This window comes from Typopeltis vanoorti, chromosome 21 (genome assembly GCF_054136105.1).
Source record: "Typopeltis vanoorti isolate ZY-2024b chromosome 21, IOZ_Tvanoo_1.0, whole genome shotgun sequence".
Lineage (NCBI taxonomy): Eukaryota > Metazoa > Arthropoda > Arachnida > Uropygi > Thelyphonidae > Typopeltis > Typopeltis vanoorti.
The window spans coordinates 25870883-25893369 of NC_143569.1; the positions used below are offsets into that span (position 1 = coordinate 25870883).

Genomic DNA, 22487 nt, shown 5'->3' on the forward strand with positions numbered 1-22487 from the left:
TCGGAAACTCTATCTGTTTTCTCATTTTAATTGAGCGAGTGGGGCCTTCGTATGCGCGGAACGTCTCTTATTTCAGCGCAGCAAATAAAGATGTTGCCGGTGATCATCAGCAGCATCACCGTAGATTAGATGGCTCTTCTGTTGCTTAAAAATCGATCTCCACATAATTACCCAAGACTGTGAAACTCCAAAGGCCATGCTGGGAACAGAGAATGCACTTACTTTTCTCATCTCTCTCTCTCCCTGGAAGTAGGGTTGTTATTTAATAAAAAGTCCCCTTCTTTTGACAGGCGGTTGTAGCAGGTTGCTTCTGATATTGTAATTTCTTGCTCGGGTTCTTTTCTTCTTCTTTGGATGTACTCGCAAGGAAATGAGGTGAGCGGGAACAGAGCGCTCTCGTGCATTTTCGTGGAGAAGTCTTCGGAGTAAATTAGGCGAATAATTTAGTACCCCATCCCATCTTTACCGTTAGTTCGCTGTAAGCAGGTATTTTACGTTATTTATTACCAGAATTTTATATCTGGGGTCACTGAACCTGCAGTGTCCATAAGTATGTTGATATGACACAAGAAGTCCTTTTAGTGTGAAGTAATGCAAATAGATACGACTATCTCGTCTCGAGGGGCTTCATGTGCATTTACTTAGAAATTCTGTTAAGTAGGTTCAGAGGGATGGAAAATATCCTTCGATGTCCGCTAATTCCATCCAGGAATGAATCTCCATGCCATTGAACTCTATTAATTTGGCTCAAAGGTTGTTATTCGCGATTCTAAATCTTCCGAGGGATGAAGATATCGGAATTAGCTGAGAGAGTAGATAAAATGAATTCTTCTCGCTCAAACAGTTTATACTTAGGCTGAAAACCGAATTTTTTAGGGAGAGGTGAATTAATAAACTTCAATAAATGAAAAGAGAAAACACACAAAAATTGAATGAAATACAAAATACACGTATCGCGGTAACTTTAAGTCGTTTCTTTCATAGATTCTGATGTGGGACCGCACTTCTTATTAAAACACAGAGTATTGCTAAAGATATGACTGAAGTATGCGCGATGCTAATTTAACAGTAACAAATCAAGTTTCTGTCTAAAACATCAATTCATCTTCTTGGAGATTTTTGCCGGCCTGGTCGGCTGAGTAGTTAGCGTATCCTCTCCAAAGAACGGGTTTGAATCCAATCCCGCCGTAGGCATGGGTGTACGTAATTGTGTTTTTTATCCACCGTGTGAGATTACCATTCCATTTACTGAAGGTCTGAAGTGGCTCGAATAAGTTCCATGTTTGGACTGTAGAGTAGGGTTTCTAGACTCTATAAAAATTAATAAAAATACAAAAATATATAATATTAATAAAAATAGAAAAGTATTTTATGCCCACCCACAGTGCGGATATACTGTAAGTTTAGAAAAGCATTTCGTGGGTGGGAACCATATAAACCTGAAAAAATGACCATACGTCAAGACCATTCTTTTTGTCCTTTGACATTCCTCAGTCATTTCACTAGGACTTTTTCATTAGGGAGATATGTTAAGGGACATGCTTATGTTCAACCATATTAAAAGCGTTTGAAGTGAAGGAACATATTCCTGAGGTATAAATGTGACATCCTTGTAAATTGCAACACTTAATACGAGGGTGGTCTGAAAAGTTCTCGGCCTCGACCATAGGCAACACTATTGGCAATATTTTTTTTTCAAAGTTGGTACATATATCATAAGCATTCATGTGAAATTGCAAGTCATTCCATCAAGTAGTTTGTTTTATACAGCTGTCAGAAGCAAAAGTGTTGTCCGTATCCCTTGAAATGGATAAAATTGAGTATCGTGCGGTTACAAAATTCTTTGTAAAAGAAGGTTTAACACCAAACGAAATTCATTCGAAGTTCATAAAAGTTTATGGGCACTCTTCTCCTTCGTTTTCGACAATTAAGACATAGGCTGCCGAGTTTAAACGTGGCCGTACCAGCCTTGAAGATGATCCAAATGAAGGATGTCTAAAAAGTGTAACAACACCAGAAATCATTGATCAAATGCACTCTATGGTATTGGATGACCGGCGAGTCAAATTGCGTGAAATTGCTGAGACTATACGCATTTCAAAAGAACGTATTGGATATATTCCGCATGAAGAATTGCAAATGAAAAAATCTGTGCAAGATGCGTGCCGTGCTTGCTCACAGCAGATCAAAAACGCACTCGTCATGAAAATCTCTGAAGAGTGCTTGGAGCGTTTTAACAAGAATAAAATTGATTTTGTGCGGCGATTTATTACTGTGGATGAGACTTGGATTCACTATTAAACACCAGAATCCGAACAGTTGTTCAGAGTCAAAGAAGACAAAATCGGTTCCATCAGCAGAAAGGGTCATGGCATCTGTGTTTTGGGATGCTAAAGACATTTTTGTTTATTAATTATCTTGAAAAGGGTAAAACAATAACAGGGGAATATTATTCTGATCTTTTAACTAGACTAGACGAAATAATTCGTGAGAAAGGATCCGGTTTATAGAAGAAAAAAAAATAAACTTTCATCAGGACAATGCACCTGCCCACAAAGGTCTTTTGGCTATGGGAAAATTAAGGGATCTGCACTATGAATTGTTGGAACATCCACCCTATTCCCCAGATTTGGCTCCCTCTGACTTCTATCCCTTCCCATAACTAAACCTCTTCCTCGCTGGTCAGCGTTTTACTTCGAATCAAGAGGTGATTGCAGCTGTAGAGGGATATTTTGCAGATCTTACTGACAACCACTACAAGGACGGGATAATGGCGCATATGTTGAAAAATAAAAATAATTTTGAAATTATGAATTTGTTTTTTCATTGTTAGGCCGAGAACGTTTGAGACCACCCTCGTAAAACATTACTTTGTTTACTATGCCTAAAGTAGGTTTAAAGAAATAAGAATTATAATATTATTATTACTATTACGTGACACTTCCACGGACTCATTCTGGATGAGCACTTGGCGCCAAACAACACAGCGTCTCCATCACTTAATCTTCCATTTATACACAATGGTCATATCCACAACCATCTGCATACTATGCCATCTATCGCAAACTATCAGCAATTGGACATACAATTTTTGCAAATTGTATGGCCAATTTGCCTGAGTAACTTGCCATGACTTCCTGCTATAGTTAATAGATTTACTCTTTTTAGGAAGATAATTCAACTTTTTATAGATCTTTAATAACGGACCTTTAATGTTACCAAGCCTACTTCTAACGTAAAGAAGTTTAATTATTATGATTCATTACTTTTCAATCTACATTATTTTCTTACTCTTAAATTAAAACAGAACATTAAGTTAATTCTAAACTAACATAGTTCATTGGCCTAACGGGGAAAACTCATGGCTTACTATTAGTCATCTAATGTTGTTATGAAAATAATTGAAGATGTGCATAGATCTTAAGGATAACCTCGCAACTTCATGATGTATTTCACACAATCAATCTTAGAAAGTAGTATAAAAGGCAGCCATTTTGGAAAGTGACTCCTCCCCCCTTCTGTGTGCAGCTTGGCACCACACCCATCTATTTTTGAGTGTTGCTGATGGTCGTTTGCAGACAAATGTCCCTTCGAGACAAAAAAAAAGATCAGCTATTGTATGCTGCAACCATCTATATTGAGTCGTCACTCTTTCTCCCTCCCTTGCAAGTAATTTTGCAATGTTAAAAGATGTCCCACCCAAGTCATGCAAGTAGAGAGGCAATATACAAGACGTCGTTCAAGCAATTCATCTATGAAGTTTTTAGGAACATTCGCTGTTTACCACCAGGGAAAATTAATGACACGCAAATCATCCCCACGAGCGATGTTAATATGCTACTACTCAGGAAAATTACTTTAAGTGTATGGTTAAATAAGAAAGGCGGCAAGACCAGTCTTATTTATAAAGAATCATGCGCCTACGGCTTTCTGTTACTTCCTAAAGTAATTTGAATGCAAGTTATTTGCGTGAGATTTTTTAATCTGCAAGTAAACAGACCTAGTCGTGTGGTGGATAGTGGTGAACATGACAGTTTTATTACTTGCAGGAGACAGCGAGGTCAGCAACTTCAGCAAGATAATTGAATGCGATCTGGAGTAGCTGTAAATGCATTATAATTGAAATAAAAGTGCACAGTTTCTATGGTGCTTCCAGTACTACAGCAAATGATTACTAGCGTATAATGGCTTCCTTTATTTCGTTTCCTTCGAATGACTGAGAGGGCGCTCATGTTGTTGAGGAAGAGTTATTTAAGTAGGTTCTTGTTAACCGATTTTATAGTTTTAAAATAAATGAGAATTCGTCTAGACGTCATAATTTTACTTATCATAAAATGATAGTCAAAAATCTGTAAAACCATTTATAATTGCGGTTTTCTAATTACCAATCTCAGAACAGCAACATTCTATTACTTTCCTGTATTTCTATTCTTCACTGTAATATTCTGTTACTTCGAAGAATCTTACCTTGTTTAATCTCTTCAAGAGAATCGTTTCATCTTAATCATCTCAGTTTTCTTTCTCTAAGCTGATCATTCCAACCTGTCTTTCTTACCTTCATCTGGTGTACGATATTTGCATTATTACTAGTATTTTCGATTTCTTATACGTCTAAGAACTTTTGAGGCACTGCAAACCTCTGTTTATTTGATTGATTACCTTGCGAGTAATGCTGTAATTTAAACGAAGCTCATTACATAATTATTTTACAGTGGAATTTCTTAATGACATTCCTGTCAGTTAAACCAACGAGAGAACTACTACGGACGTTAAAGAAGTAAATCTGCAGCAGATAATTTACAACTGTAAATTATTAATTACGTAACAATCAGCCCACTAGATCAAAAGGTAACTCGAGGAAACAACTTATAAATATTTGCACGATCTTCATGAGGTGCTTCAGAATTGTTATTGATTATTTTCAAGGTATTGAATTGGTATTAATTAATTTCAGATTCTTTTTCAGTGTGTTCTTTTATGCTATCAAACATGAGTTGTGCAGCACTTGCTAAGAACGTGTCCGATTTTAGTTGACAGAGTATTAAAAGGGGAATAAACAAAAATAAATTTGCACTTCAGTATGAAAATTATTTCAATTGATCCTCGTTATCGTACTAAAGAGAAGGAAATGTACAATGGAAAACACATTCCCTAAGGCATCAAACGTACAACTGGATTTCTGAACTATATTCGTCTCCATCTTTCTTTCTTTTTCCCAAGATATTTTTTGAATAGTTCTTCAAACTCAGAGTACCACTTGAATAGAACTGATCACCCTCTGCAGCACAATAGTATGCTTACTAAGTAGCTTGCATATCAGAAGATCGACGAAGCAAAAACAACAAAAGATGCATGCACGAAATACAAATGATAGAATTGTTTGAAGAGAGCACTACTAGAAATAAATCGGTCCACTGTATTTTATGCGAGTATTGAATATTATATATCAACACATGCGAATTATCAACACACACAAAGCGATGATTCATACAGATTATTGATCTTTATATAAAGTCAAGGACACAACAGAGTTATTTATGAACAATGCCGACAATCTGAGAGTGAGGAGCATGTAGATGGTAGCGGTGGTATTATTTGCACTTTTCATATTTTAGAAATCGTTTTGACAGATAAATGAAGCATTTTAGACCAAAGTGTTTGTTCTTAGGCGTTAGTATATTCTGTGTAGAAACACAGCACTCTTATTCTCAGCTATTTCTCTTAGGTGGAAGTGTCTGATCTACCCTAAAAAGAAAGTTTCTAATGCGATCTGTTTAGAAAGATAAAGTTGCAAGGAAGTTTATCCCTAAATTAAAACTAACAAAACGTAATTCGAAAAAGAGTTTGTTTTGAAGAAGAAAAAGAAATGAAAAAAATTGGAAGGTATAGAGGATTTGTAGAAGGAAGATATTAATATTGAAGGAGAATTTGAAAGGAAAGAGTTAACTAAGGAACTTATGTTAATGAAAAAGTGAAGTGATTTTGGCAGTGAAGCAGCTTGCGAAAGGAAAAGCTGATGGAATAAAATGTTAGTGAAATTATTGACAGCAGCTGGGGATGAAGTAGTGAATATATTAACTCAAATCTGTCAACAGATTTTGAAGAAAATAAACGCCTAGAGATAGGAAAACATCACTGTTCATCCCAATTTAAATCCCAGAGATCGTGGGAATTAGAGAACCATCGGTTTAATTTCATGTAAGTACATTTGTGTTGAAAGAGATCCAAAAAGGCTGGAACGTATATGAATAGAGAAATGCCAGAACAAAAAGCAGGTTTTAGGAGAAGTAGAGGAACTAGAGGCCAGATCTATCAAACATGATAGATTATGAAAATAAGAGGATTTCAAAAGAAAATATTCATCTGTTTTATTGATTGCAATAAAGATTTTAATAAAGCTTTTTAATAACATATAAATATGATGAGAGCAACAAGATATTGAGCATCTTATTATGTTAATCTGAGAACTATACGACAACCAGAAACATAATTAAAAAGTCTATCGAGAAACGGATAGTTTTCAAGTGGAAGAAGGGTGGGGCAGGATTATATATTGTCTCTCTCTATATTCTTAAAATCTATAGTGAATATCTTAGAAGAATGGCTGACTTAAAACCGACACAGTAGGAATTAAAAATTTAAATATGCAGATGAGCCAAACTGTTAGGACTGGTAGTAGAAAAATGATATTCAACCTTCACTGAAGAAGATCTGGAGAGGTTGTGTTAGTGAAGACGGGAAACAACAAAGCCTGGCTTAATTTAAATATCAGTACAACAAAAGTGATGGCTTCTGGAAGTTGGGATAAATTTATGATTAAGTAAGATAAAATAGAGGTGTTTGAAAATTATTATTTACTGGGATTCAGAATAAGAAATGATAGTTAATTTGAAGATGAATTTAAAAGAAGGATAACTATGAGGAAAAAATATTATGAAAGAGCTTGCTAGTAAAGGAAAGAAATTTAGAATTTTTAAAGCGATATTTCCAGTAGGATGCGAAAGCTGGATTATTAAGAAGAAAGAAACAAAGCGAACTGATTAATTTGAATGATGGACTGGGAGGAAACCAGTGAATCCCATGGACCGCAAGAATAACTAATAAGGTTTTAGAGAATATAAAGACACTGTTCCTTAGAGGGAATGATCGCTAAACAGAGGTTAACGAACTTTGGGTATATTATGAGACTAGGTCAATCTTTGGAGAATGAAGTAATGTTGAGGAAGATTGAAGACAAGAGAAGGAGAGGAAGACAACAAAAGTATTGGACGGATAACATAAAGGAACTTCACATGAATTTGCAAAAGAAGAGATAGGCTCTCTCTAATTCGATCTCTTATGTTTAGAAGGTACTAAGAGAATATGAGGACGACTGGATGATATTAAAACTGTTTAGTTTCATATCTCATAAATAAAGCTAGGAACACTTCCCACGATCGTCTTTTTTTAAAACCTAGAATGGGTTAGCTCGTCTCTCACAGAAATGATAACTTTTTTAAGAATAGTTCGGTTTCACCTTTTGGAAAAAGGCCAAACTAATGTTTGGACACATGCAATTCCTAGATCTAATGCTAGAACAACTCATATCCTTAGTTGTCTCGATAGTAATCCAAAACAAGCAACTTATTAACAGTCGCTTTAACACAGCAAACTTATTGGATGTTATTAAAGACAGAATTGAGAGGCTTGGAAGAGATACTTGAGTATATAATGTATGTTGAATGACGGCACTCTTATTCAAAAGGGAAAAATGAGCTGATGACACCACCGTAATAGTATTTTAAGGATTGTGGAATACCACGAAAACTACAGTTCCAAAATCATTCGAGTAGGATAATACCATGAGGGTGTTCGCGGTATAGTTTTGTTGAGGAGGGATCGATCCGCTTGATATTGCTGCTCTTTTATGAGGCTGCACACCAAGAGAGAGTCCACCGCTGTTAGGATTTACGATGTAAGTTATTGGAGTCTTAGTGAAGCGTTTGAGGGTCTTTCACAAGAGACGATGTAGCGGTTGGCAAAGCCTGACTACTTTAGGACCACACCATGCAGTTGCGAGCTTTACAGGTTTGACTTGTACGGTGAAGGATATTTTTCGATAGTTTCTAAGAAGGATTAGTGTGTACGTGCTTAGAAAAACACAAATAAGAGAAATGAATGTGAAAATTAAATTATACGAAGCAATGCCCTGATATTTATACCTGATTTACGTAATATAACAAACTGAGTACGTTAACGATCATAGACCCTATCCTTGTTCCTAATTTGACAGAAGGGGCGGTTCTTAAATGCTTCTCTTTTTATCTCACAACCGCCATCCTAACGTATTTCTACTTAAGAAAGTTTAAAAGAAGGTACGGCAAAAATTAATATAGATATTTTTGGTTCTTAACATATTCCTTATTGGTACTATTTCTGTAATGGTTTCCTTTTAACATTTCCATCAGATGTGGTAAACGAAACATGAGATAGTAAATCAGCTATAATCGGAGATAATTTTTTAATTTATCTATCGAGTATACCGTATGATATGTGGTGGAGCCAGATTATTAGTTTTATGTGATTTATGAAATATGTTTAAATTAATTCGTTCAAATTGTTCATTTTAAAAATAAGATTGATTTACACGTGCCCAGAATAACATGACAAATAGATCTCTTTATACTCAACGTCATTCTAATAAAAAAAAAATCAAAAATAGCTCAACTTTTTGGTTCATTTCTTAAAGTGTCGGAATGCACAATTATGTTTTTAAGATGGTGAGTTGTTCATCAGATTTTCACACTATGGGAATTCACAGAACATTTAACAATATATATTAAAGTCCAACCAATTTAAGGCTTTAGTGTATGATCGTTTTCATATGACTTCTTTCCTTTTAGACATAATCAATAAAAGATAACTGAAAGGAAATATACGATGATTAATCATCATTCTTATTAATGTAATTGATCTTTTTCAATATTCTACTTATAGTCAAGGAAGATGAATTGTTTTCGATTCCGTCTTTTATTCGAGTAATATTTTAAATCGTACATTGACCTGTAATTCCTCCTCGTGTCGTCTCTTCCTAAATATATTCCAGAAGATGGCTTTCTTCTGTTCGAGTGAACACTTAGACGTTGTGATGTATTTGTGCGGAGTTTATATCCGAAACCAACTAAAAACTTTTCTTCAATCTTTCAGGGACGGGGTCGCTATCTTTTACGCAGATTGCGTTATTGATTCCCAAATATGTTATTTGTTTTACTTTGTTCTCTGCATGTATCAAATATATCACCGATATAGCGGTTGCTTGGTAACGGATCGCTACAGATTTCTCAGGATTTGTTACTCATCCATCTGTAGAATATCAGAATGTCTATCTAGTGGAAAAATACCAAATATAATCAGGAAAGCAATAAATATATATTCTTTTTCATATTTTCACTTAAACAAATCGAAGTAACTTTGCTTTAGTAATCGCAGTTGTCTATAAAAGACTGAACTGAAGACGGTTGCCAACTTACGTATATTAAAAGTTTATTTGATAATTAAATTGTGGTTTCTAGTCTTTGGTTCTCTTTCTATGTTGTAAAGTGATGAACGTTTGTAGTAGGAGATGTAGAATGAGATATGATTTAGTTGATAAGGAGGTACACTACAAAAGTGATTTAGAAATCGGTTGAATGTGGCTCGACATATGCTGGAAAATGATTGCTTGAGAAACAAGTAAAGATTTACGATATTCACTACACTTAATTGGATTAAATTTATATTGCTTCCCGTATCAGTGAACAGGTCCATGGAATAGATTTTTGTTCAGCCGCTCCTTAACCGAAATTTGATCTCCCACTTTAGAACTACATCTAAGACTCTCGTCGCATTTCTAAGCAATTTCACTGTGTACGTTATGGAAATTGTGTTTCGGAGGTTGATAAGATCATGTTCATTTCGGTTAAAGACATTCAGGTGTTGGTAAAAGAAAGATTAAATTAAACGTTTTGGTTGGGAGAAAGATCATAGGAGAAGAATGAGTGGATGATTTTTTTTAATTGACATGTATGTTGATTTTAAATCCCCATGTCAATTCCATTAAGTTCCTTAATGTATTAAATGCTATTTTTTAAAGGTTTACGAATTTATTATTATTAATTTTTAAACGAGGTATTATCCATCTATCTAGTCCTGAAAATGGAGAAAATTTCCAGTTCTTGTATGATAGATCATACAAAAAAAACAAAAATGAAGAAATTAAATTTACCAGCCGGAACTTGTTTCTATCGACTCTTTTGGCTTGTAAATTTACTTCTAATTTAATAACCAGAATAAAAAACTATAACACATTTTAGGAATGTTAGTCAGATGAATTTTAATTTATCCTCCTACATGTTTCACCGATTTTTGCTATCGGCATCTTCAGGGATACAATTGGTAAGCGATATGAGGTAACAGACTAGGTTTTAACTGACAGTTCTAATTCATACAAAATTAGTACTGTGCGTGAGACAATGCGCGTGTCTCGGGAACGTGATTTATTTGTTACGAGACATAATGTAATTGGCGTGAAAGTTCATTTCTTTGATGTTTAGTGATCTAATTAAAGTTTTCCAAATTTCCGGTAGGATTAGACCTTGATTTTTATTCAGGTTTCCTGTTGAACGGGCGACCATAGCAGCCTCCTTGAAGCTTCTTGAATGTAGTTCTCCTCTATATAAGGCATATGACTCTTATTCCACTCAATAAGATGGTTGGTAGTGGCAAGAAAGGCCTGAAATATCTTGTCTGTTGTTTCTGACATATCCCATGTGTTCCTTCTGTCTCGTTTCGAAGCTTCTAGAGGTCTGACCAACGTAACTAACACCACAGGAACAAGGTATATTATATACTCCAGGGAATTTGTAGAATGGATGAGGGTCTTTCGGTGATGTTAACACTTTCCGATTACTATTGCCCGGCTTGAATGCTAGTCTAATATTGTGTGGTTTTAGAGGGTAGCTAATTTTTTGGAAATGCTGCTGACAAATGGAATAGTTATAGTACTGATGTATTGGGTGTCATCACGTTGTCTTTGTGGTATATCCGAAAAGCGAATTTTGTTGCAGAGTCTTTTAGGATAACCATTTAAGGATAGCTCTCTGGATATTGTAGTTAATTCGTCTTGTAAATCATCTTGATCTGTGGTGTACTGTATAGCTCTTTCCTTAAGCATATAGATAATGCTAAGTTTCTGGGATATATGATGTGACGAGTTGAAATGCAGGTAACGTCCAGTATTAACAATCTATTATCAGACACGTCTGTCTATGACATTCTCAGTACAGATCCTACGCAAGAAACCATAAAAACACCAATGAACTATTTCATGGAATGACTAACTGGCCTGTAGACTTAATAAGAAAGCTAAACTCCAATCCCCCGTTGACTCCAAGATTGTATGGCGTTCCTAAAATACATAAAGAAGGTGCATCATTACGTCCAATAGTTGATGGAATCTATTCTCCAACTTACAAGCTGTCTAAATATCTAGCCAAGATTTTACAACACATTCACAACTCGCATACTTATATCAAAAACTCACAACATTTTATTGAAAAATTAAAAAACATCCCTATCTCTGAAGATGCTATACTAGCAAGCCTTGACATCACATCTCTGAATACAAACATTCCAGTTGTGGAAGTTATCAACATCTTAGACAACTTGTTCCCAAGAAACATCAGTACGTTGTTCAATCATTGTTTAACTTCGAACTATTTCGTTTGGCAAAAAACCGCCTACAAACAACTTAACGGATTAGCCATGGGTAGCCCCCCTCTCTCCTTCTTGTGCTAACGTATTCATGGAAGAACTAGAAGATAAAATCTTATCTAAAATTACCCTACAACCTAAAACTTGGTACAGATATGTAGATGACATCTTTATCATTTGGAATCATAAGAAAGAACTAATGGATTATCTCAACCAAATCAATAGTTTCCACCATACCATGAAATTCACATTAGAAATTGGAAAAGATGAAAATCTTCCATTCCTAGACATCCTAATAAAGAAACAAACCAATAACAGTTATAACTAAGATGAAAAGCCAAACGGCTATTTTTTCTGGCGAGGTTGATAAGTAAAGGGGATAAATAAAAAAACCATACTGGCTGAAAAACAATAAGGGATTTTGATCCCCTTTACAAACCAATAACAGTATCAACCCGTCTGTTTATAGAAAACGTACGAATACTAGACGTTACCTCCATTTCAACTCGTCACATCATATATCCCAGAAACTTAGCATTATCCATATGCTTAAGAAATGAGCTATACATTACACAACAGACTAAGATGACTTACAAAAAGAATTAACTACAATATCCAGAGAGCTATCCTTAAATAGTTATCCAAAAAGACTCTGCAACAAGATTCTCTTTTCGGATATACCACAAAGACAACGTGATGACACCCAATACATCAGTACTATAACTATTCCATTTGTCAGCAGCATTTCCAAAAAATTGGCTATCCTTCGAAAACCACACAATATTAGAGTAGCATTCAAGCCGGGCAATAGTAATCGGAAATTTTTAAGATCATCGAAAGACCCTCATCCATTCTACAAGTTCCCTGGAGTATATAATACACCTTGTTCCTGTGGTGTATTATATACTCCAGGTGTATTATATACTCATCCATTCTACAAGTTCCCTGGAGTATATAATACACCTTGGTCAGGCCTCTAGAAGCTTCGAAACGTGACAGAAGGAGCACATGGGATATGTCAAAAACAGCAGACAAGCTATCTCAGGCCTTTCTTCCCACTTTGCCTCTACCAACCATCTTATTGAGTGGAATAAGAGTCGTATGCCTTATATAGAGGAGAACTACCATTCCAGAACCTTGAAGGAGACTGCTATGGTCTCCCGTTCAACAGGAAACCTGAATAAAAATCAAGTCTAATCCTACCGGAAATTTGGAAAACTTTAATTAGATCACTAAACATAAAAGAAATGAACTTTCACGCCAATTACATTTTGTCTCGTAACAAATAAATCATGTTCCCGAGACACGCGCATTGTCTCGCACAGTACTAATTTTGTATGAATTAGAACTGTCAGTTAAAACCTAGTCTGTTACCTTCATATCGCTTACCAATTGTATCCCTGAAGATGCCTATAGCAAAAATCGGTGAAACTAGTCGAATAAATATTACTCACTTGACTATCATTCCTAAAATGTGTTATAGTTTCTTATGCAAGTAGTCAAGAAAGAAAATCGCATTAATAACCAGAATATTTAGAAGAGAGATGTTCTTGAGAAGGAAAGGGGACGAGAGATTCCAAACGTCATTGCAGTAACCGTCTTTAAGAATGGATAGCTTTACAATAATAGTATATTCTGACGGTTGCAATTTTTATTTATTTTGTTTTTCTCATAGTAGTAAACTTCACTGACAAGCTTTTGATGACATCTCTCAGCGATAAAATGAAACAATCAGATTTTCTTTGCATTAGAAACGAACTTCAAACTAATAACTTTGTACCAGACTGATATAAATAAGAGAGAGAGAAAAACAGTTTGACTAGTGTGTTGAGTCCAAATACTAAGTTGTCAGAAAGAAAAGAAAGAGAGAGAGAGGAAATTATTAAAATTTCGATTCAAACGTGTAGGTTATCCTTCAGAGATAGAAAAAGAAATTTTCCCTAAGAAAAGCGATATACGAAATGAATAAAGCACAAACCAATAGGAATTACGAAAATTAATTCATTTGTTGGTATTGTGAACATCAAAACAGTTCGTTAAAAACCGAATATGATCTACACAACCATTAATGCGTGTTAGCTGGAAACAATGCTATTTGTTGTCGCGTTCTGTGGTTCACGCTCACTCTGCCCGAGGTCTGAAATTGGTAACATTTTAATAAATGATAACCAAACTTGATTTAAAATCAAACCTTGGTTTTTGTTGCATTGCGTAGGAATTTTAATCATATTTGCTGCCTCTTTTCACAAAACCGGAATAATTATATTTCTTAACCACAGAAACCTCCGCAGGAATATATGTGATCTGTTTGGCCACAAACTAAGAAGGCTAACGTTATTCAAGAAGAGAAATAACCTCCACGTGTTCAGTTATTAGATATTATTATAAGAAACGCGGATGCATGGAGGGTTTAGTAGAGGTCATTTAGGCATTTTGGTCGTCTGAATCAATTTTTTTGCAAATTATCATCAGAACAACGTTAATTAAGAATAGAGAATAAATTTACGAACCGATAATAAAATACAGAAGTGAGGCGAGAATGTACGGAACCTCCTGAGGTACTACATTCTTCTGAACGAATAGTTTCGGGATTGCATTCGTTGTAGATATTTGGATTTCAAAATTATTTCGAGATATTTTTTCGTAAAAAATATCTGTAAATAATTTTGAAATTGTCATTTGAAGTTATTTGAAAATGTTAATGTTAATAGATGACGATGTTGCGTATGCTGTATATTGAATTCGAACCCAAATTATTCATAAATAACATGTTCTAACGATCGAGCTAGATGAACAGAGTCTTGGTTTTGTGGGTCCAACAAATAGTACATTTAGTGAAATCGGATAAAATTGCATATATTAGTCAAGGTAAAGAAAGTTTGTAAACAAATGAAACACCGAATATGAGAGGGAGAGAGAGATAGATGATTTGCAGTTGCTGAGTGTGTCGGATTATTAAACTACTTATCGGAATTTAGAAGTATAATATGATTAAATATGTAAAGAAGGTCATCCCATTTATTTGACTTGCCCTACCCACGGGATTAATCTGCTATAGATTTTCAGTTTTACCCATAAGACTTAAAAATATGCATTACCTTAGCAGCTGTTAAACTTTGGATTGCTTTATTGCATTTAAAAGATGTATTCCGAAAGCGAGGTTATCCTACCGCTCGTTATAATACTGGAAGTTTAGCAATGGCTATTATTTCAGAGCATTTAATTAAACCTTTATTAAAGAAAAAAAGAAAGCTTGTATCTGAATCTCTTATTCAATCCCTTATTTCGTTGATCAGTAAGGTAAGACACATTCTCCTCCTTTAATAATTAATTAATTGATGGTTTAATTTGAGCTTAGTTTTTGTTACTGGTATAATTTATTAATTATTAATCTTATTTAATTAATAAATCTTATTAATTAAATAAGACATTTGCATTCTGAATAGTTACTTAATAGTCTAATTTGTAGTTGAGCTTGTGGTATAATCTTAACATGATATTAATAATTAATCACTAATTAGACCGACAGATTTTTTAACTAGAAAAATCTAATATTAATGGATGATGTTTAGAGAGCTTTTGTGTCTTTCTTAACTGAAAAATGAATTGTGATTTTACAACTGCCAAACGGTGTAAATTATGCAGCTGATGCTGCATTTCAATCAAAGTCATGGGCTAAAATGAAGTAAATGCAACGATGCCAAATGTTCGCTAAAATTCTTTAAAAGTTCGGATAAATTCTTATCGTAATTTGTTTCTTATTATTATTTAAGAGATATGGATTTCTATCTGATTTCACGTTTTTTGCATAATGATTTACTATTAAGTACCCCTTCCTCGTATACGATACTTATCTGCATGAGATTTATAATAGAACTGAGCCTTATTTGATTTTATCAATGCAAATCAATAATAAACTAATTATTATTCACGTACCCTCTATCAATGTTATCACAGAATACCAACTTGCTGGTAAAACTACGTCTGTAGCACGTATTGCTTATCTACCGAATCCAAAGAACTCTTCGAGTCTTATCGTATAACGTAGTAAGAAAAATTTACATTTTTCTTTGAATGTTTCGCCTTTGTTTTTTTCCAATTCTTTAACGAGTTAGGGGGTGGATATGTATTTGATTGATGGCCAAATATCTTTTCTGATAGTTTTTGGGAAAGATCTAAAAACTGAAAAAATTGTTTTGAAGAATCCATCATGCATATAGTTGAGAGAAGTTTGCAGTTAGAGAGAGAGAGAGAAAGAGAGAGTTTCATCCGAATAACATTTGCTCCTCATAATGACACGTTAAGCTGCTAGACTTTTTGGAGCCTTTTATTGTTTTCCTCGTGTTTACTGAATATTATATCGAGCGCTTGCAACTCAGGTAGTTTTAGAGAATATTCACATTATTTCTAAGATCGGATCGAAGAGATAGGAAATTTCAAATATCACACGGAGATTTATGCATAACGACTTGCAGAGGGAACGTTTTAAATTCTAGGCCGAGGTACGTTCGGCGCAATTTATTATCTAGGAAGCGCCCATGTATTGATATTCTTTATGGGAAATGTATCAAAGGATGTTTGGCTATGACAGAGGCAGGGAGGTGCCATCGCTCGAGCGAGAAAAGTTCGCACCTTCATAAACAAATACCGTTTGATTCCGCTGAATTCTTTCTTAGGTTGACGTATGGTTATGTACGTCTTGGAGACACAGAGTTACCGACAAGAATTTATTATTTGCCATCTTGGCTTACTATATTTAATTGGGATAGTCCGGAATCGACAACTTAACTGGTCTCACTGTTATTTGTTTAATGCGCATACATTAAAAATAACTTGTTTAATAAAGACAAATAATTTACCAAAGATGAAGACTTATTTCGAATGAAGATGTCACTTAAATTATGTGGACAAGTGAGTTTCCCGAATATCCTCCTTGCTCATTTTATTGACTTCGATCACAGATGCTACTTTCACTGAATGCATATTCGGTGTTTCAGCTCATTCATTTGCCAAAACGACAGTCCACTCGTGTATTGCAATTAGGCAATTTGATGTCGCCTTTAACACTTACTGAAGGTGCTCTATTGAGTTCAAATCCGGATTGGGATTCTGCTGGTCCTCAAACTATGTCAACGCAGCTTTTGCACTTCATTACATCACGTTACTCAAGCGAATCGTTTTTATAGTATAGATAATAAAATTATCCACAATGTCGGTGAAGAGTTCGATGTTGGCTTATCATGAGACCTTGTTCCAAACTAGGAGAAGTATTTTCTTATTTAAGAGGGATTTACCAAACTATGTCTTCAGCTCCTCAGTGATGCTTTCGGAGGAAAGACCTAGGTTTGCATCTTAGATACCTTTATTAGGAACCTTTTCATATGAAGGTTAGCCAATCTCATACAGAAATGGAAAACTGTTTCTCTCGGGTTTTTCCTCTACCAAAGCAGCAAACTTGCTAGAGAATCAATTAAGAGTTTAATGTTTGGCCTCATAAACTTAGTTATATCTGCTGAGTTCTAAACCCAAACCATCTCATATCCTGTAAACTGCCACCACCAAACATATCCATGAGATTTGAAGTAATGTGAGAATCTCATAGATGGTCTTCCCCTTTTTTATGCTTTTCCTGCAGAATTCCATGCCAGTTGTTCCACTAAACCGACTCCATTATTCCAAAATTGTCTGATAAGTTTATAATGACACTAAAATCTGTTAAACATTCATTAACAGCCCAAGTGGATTGTGAATGAATGTGATGTGAACGACTCCTCAAACCAGTTCCGGTTGTTTTCATTCCATTGATGTATAGTCCGTAGAACAGTCATCCTCATCTGCAGAATTCACTAAGGACTGCAACTTTATCTTCAAAACGAGCATCACTCTATTCCTTTCCCCTTAATTGCTGTCCATATACGGTGATAATATGCTACAGGTACCTTCTGTGACCTTTATTCATCTGATCATACATAAAAAGATCGAGAGAGATTCTCTCGAGGTAGCACAGGAGGAACGCACAACCCTTATCAACACGTTATGATATTCAAGTCCTTGTTTATATATTCTGCCTGATTAATTTTTTGGAGTTTCTTCTTTATGTGAAAACGTTTGTTATTTACTTCGTATTGTGTTCACAGTTCCTTGGTTCGAATAGGAAAGTACGAGTCCATTAAAACATTAAAAACTTGGTCTATAAAGATCGTCGTTATTCTCATTGTAGAACTAACTTATGCAAAGGAAGAAGAATCTTTTCCTTTTAGAACACGGGAATAGATTTCTTGGAAAATAATAAAAGCATGTATGAAAGTAAAATGAGTTAAAGATCAAGGAACATTCGCTATATGAATACCGTAGGGACATCCATAAACACCCATCAGCGATTCAAATTCAGTGATTAGGCAGACAATAAAAACTAACAACCAAACATTACGAAGATCTTTCGAAATGTATACTTATCGCTCTAGAGGGGAAAAGAACGGCAAATATCATAAGTCGGAATTTTGGCTTATTTGTCTGAGGCAAAATGATAATTATCGGATTTCGAATTTTCATTATCATAATAAAAAGACAATATTATGTTCTCGAGAAAAGTTGGGTTCTGAACAAGCAACACTAATTTACATAGCACACATTGACATTATCCTCTTACTTAACAAATAATTTGCAAACTGCAAACATCAAAATATTTACTTGTTCATTTTGATTGATAATAATTTCTCTATCATTTCTGGAAATAGAACTATGAGGATTAATAAACTGCACATCCCTAGACTGCGCTATTATTAATGCACTCCACTTTTAGGTTTTCTTTGTTTAAAATTTTCACCCGCCTTTAATAAGACTCCTTATTTTTATCCCTTTCTCTTATACAAATACATTCTGTTTTTTTCTTCCTCATTGTGTTTCTTTCAGTGTTACTCTGAACACGCACGACACAGCTGGCGAAACAGACTTTATTAAGCCCGCAGGAGATTAAATTCGCTATGTTGGTAATAATCAGGTTCTAGTAATAGATAAATAGAATAAAACCATATTGCGTACATCCTTCTAATAATGAAAGGCCTAAAGCGATATTAAATGCCGATTGCTTTTGGTGTCTGTAACAACATTGTTGTGCGCGAGACCAGCTAACAATAGCAATAGTGCGACTCTCAATATAGAAGAGTGAAAAATTACCTGCAGCCATCGAAGTCAGTCGCTTTTCTTTTCACAATGGGACTTATCGATTCCAAATCCAAGTACAGAAGAGCGCTCGTGCGCGTGTCCACACACACACACACAAAGCACGCACGCACACGCACACACACACACACACACACACACACACACACACACACACACACACACACACACACACACACAAGAAGGGATTCTTATTTCTCGTGTTTCTTACCTCCGCGTACTTGAACGTCTCTACTGACAATACTGCCGATGGCATTGGTGGCCACACAAAAGTAGAAAGTATCGTGGATCTCTTGTCGGTATTCGTCAGCGGGGAATGGAGGGAACACCATCGTTCCGTCAGGACGCAGGAACCTCAAGCCCGATACATCGGTCGCAACAATGCCTTCTTTCGTCTTCCAGGTCACGTGAGGGGTCGGATTTCCTTCAGCGATGCAACGGACCTCCGTGCCGGTATTGTTGGAGAATTCCACTTTGTGTGACGGTTCCCTTGCGAACCTCAGTTCACGTGCCTCTTCCATACTCACAGTGGCGTCGCTCACTAGAATAGACGAAAAAAGACAAAAGAAATAATAAGTTCCTGTTGGGAGAAAGGAGAATGTTTAACCCATTAAGCCATACAAAATATATTTGTTATTCAACAATGATCCCCAGTCTTTAGTCTGCATAAAGAATAGTTTTGGGACACATAAAAGTACCCCTTGCTAAAAGTATATCCCTAAAATTGTTCCTTTAACATAATGAAATTCCCAAGATGTTCCTCAATTCTGCTTTTGTTATTGTTAAACGAAAACAGTCGGAAATTCAAAATGAAAATATCTCCATCACGTCTGTTTTCAACGTGGTCACAGCTTGTGATATTCTCAATAATTGTAAATTCATTGTAAATATGTTTCATAGAAAACAGGAATTTATTAGTCATTACTTAAATAATTACACTGACTTTTCACAACCTAAAAGAGCTGTTGGCTTCTCCAAGGTTAGACACATAAAAACAAATAAATACAAAGATTATGAAGTTAAAAGCTGAAGTGAGTTCATACTAGACAATACACGTAAAATCCCTTGTGGGACGCATTAGCTGTTTTCTGTATTTGTGATAGAAATCTTATTTGGAACATTTATGTATAATAATACCGTTGTTGTTTTACGAAACGGAAAAATAATGCATTTCTTTATTTAGAGAGATACCGCTGAAGAATACATATTAGAAGGATGGGGACTTCTTAAATTTGGGGACTTCAGTGTAGACATCCCTGGCATGTTCAGTTATATTGATCACTGTTCATGTAGCATGATTTTTATCATCTCTTTCCTTCTGAATCGCCATTGGAGCCTCCGTAGCTCAGTCGGTATAGAGCAAGCCCTTTGGTCGGAAAGACCTGGGTTCGAACCTTTATGTGGTCTCTTTCGACTAAAGGTTAGAGGTTTTTTCACCCGGAAAGTCGGGTTTTTCGTCTCTCAGAACAGGCAAACCGGCCAGTGAACACACACACGGATTTACAATCATAAATACATATTTAATCCCTCATTAGGAGGGCTCAACCAGTCCCTTAGAGTGGTTGAGGAACAGGGGGGGGGGCATACGAATAAATAAACCATTATATAGAGCGTGCATCTTTAAACAAAATAAACATCGAAAATGTGTATTTTTTTAATTGTGTAATCTTGAAAAGTATTTATTTATACAGAAACGTCTTTTGAGAGATTTTCTAATTAATTTATCGATAAAGTAAATATCCTTAATAATCCTGTATATCAAAACCAGCAAAAATGAGGAGTTTTGTTATATTAAAGTAAAGTTGAAATAATGAAAACAATGTTACATTGAAACAATGTAACATTCAATTAATTGTAACAATGAAACATTGAAACAATTAAAAATTGTTTCAATTGTTTAATAGTTCAATTAAAAAGCCCCAGAAATTAGGTAGAAAACAAGAAGCAATTTATTACAATTCGCAAATATGTAAGCAAAGAAAGACACAGGAAATAAGAGACCGAAATACACGTCTTATTATTACAAACAATTCTTGCTACTATGGTTTCAGAAAACATAGTACGGATGCAATAGAGATACAATGTTTGGGTTGGTTTTTCCCCGGTGCCATTTGAGTTTCCTTATCATACGTCATGTTACAAGAAGTGTTGTGCCACCAATGACGTTGATTAAGGTAGGGCAATAGAGAAAGAACAACCGAGATGCTCCAAGACACTCACTGATGATGTATGGGTGAGAGGTAGACACGATATAAGATATAATAGCCGGATAGACAGATGATCCTTATTGTCCCAATCGCGAGTTCCACCAAAACAACCGAGACAGTGACGTTGCCTTGGTAACCCAACCGATAATGTTCATAACGCTATGGATTTTCTTTCCACCGTCTTCTTCTCTACCACATTAAATAACTCTTCAAACAGTGAGAGACCAAGAAACTTACCTTAATCACGCAACAAAGCAACGAACTCAGCATAGTTCTCAAGAGAAAATCGTCTGGTCGTTTCTCTTGTGCTGCTAGAACCAAGTGAGGGTGCAGCAGTAACTTATATTTTAACATTTGTTTCAAGATAGACGTCTTCTTTGCATTGAAAACTAATTGGGTTTTCTTTACATTGTCAACGAATTACCTTTATTTTAAATGAGACCCAAAAAAAAAAAAAAACACGGGCTCTATTGTCGTTCGGTAGTGGATGCATTTAGGAGACCATTGGTTAGATATTGGCCAATATTTTGAGACTCTTCTATTATATTTGTAAGAAAGCTTTAGTTGTTCAGAATGTACCCACATGAGACCACCACCCTACCCTGGCTTGATCATATTTCGATGAATATTTTTGAATCTTACTCACGATAGGCTGTAAGCCTGTAATATATTAATACCATGAGTGCCTAAGAATCGTGTTCTATTTTTAATAATCATATATATATATATATATTCTATTTTATTGAATATATATATGATTTAGAGCGGATGCACTAACCACTCTGCCTTGTATGCCTGAGTGGTTGTCTGTTTTGGTTTAAATGGGATTGATTTTTAGCCTCGATTGAGTAAAATGAAGTAACATTATTATTATTATTATTATTCGTGACAGCTCTAAGGAGTCCGAAGACTCATCGCGGGAGGACACCTACAACTGTCTCAACTACTACACTTATTTGCTATAGATTAGTATCAGACTTCCAAGCAGTTTACTGGAACTGAAAGAGTGAAACTGGTTGGTGAACTGGAGTCGTATTGCAAGATGACGCTACTCATTTCTTGAATAGTTCACATGGATGACTGAATTTATCAGGCTTCCAAGCCAAACGTTTACTCATGTAACGCATTCCCAAAGTTCGAAAAAGAAAAACGTTTATTATTAGATATTTTGGGATGAATCAGACCAAGGAAATAGAAACTAAAATATATATATTTTGGGGTAAGCGTTATTGTTTCTTCTTCAATGTTAATTTATATTATGTTTTGAAATATGACAATTTTACTTGAGTACTGCATGTATTCTGAATATTCAGAATATACATGGTGGCCATAAAATAACTTTCCCTCTTTGGAGGCATCTGCAGCTAA

The 22487-nt window shown here is 35.2% G+C and overlaps 1 protein-coding gene across 1 annotated transcript in view; it reads right to left on the reverse strand.

Moving 5' to 3' along the window:
* LOC150094683 (cell adhesion molecule Dscam1-like) overlaps positions 1-19433 on the reverse strand; it is a 216207-nt gene extending 196774 nt beyond the window's left edge. The window contains exon 1 of the mRNA XM_090411621.1: positions 19124-19433. Coding sequence (XP_090267747.1) covers positions 19124-19433 — 310 coding nt within the window. The remainder of the gene's footprint in view (positions 1-19123) is intronic.
* Between the last annotated feature and the right edge of the window lie 3054 nt (positions 19434-22487).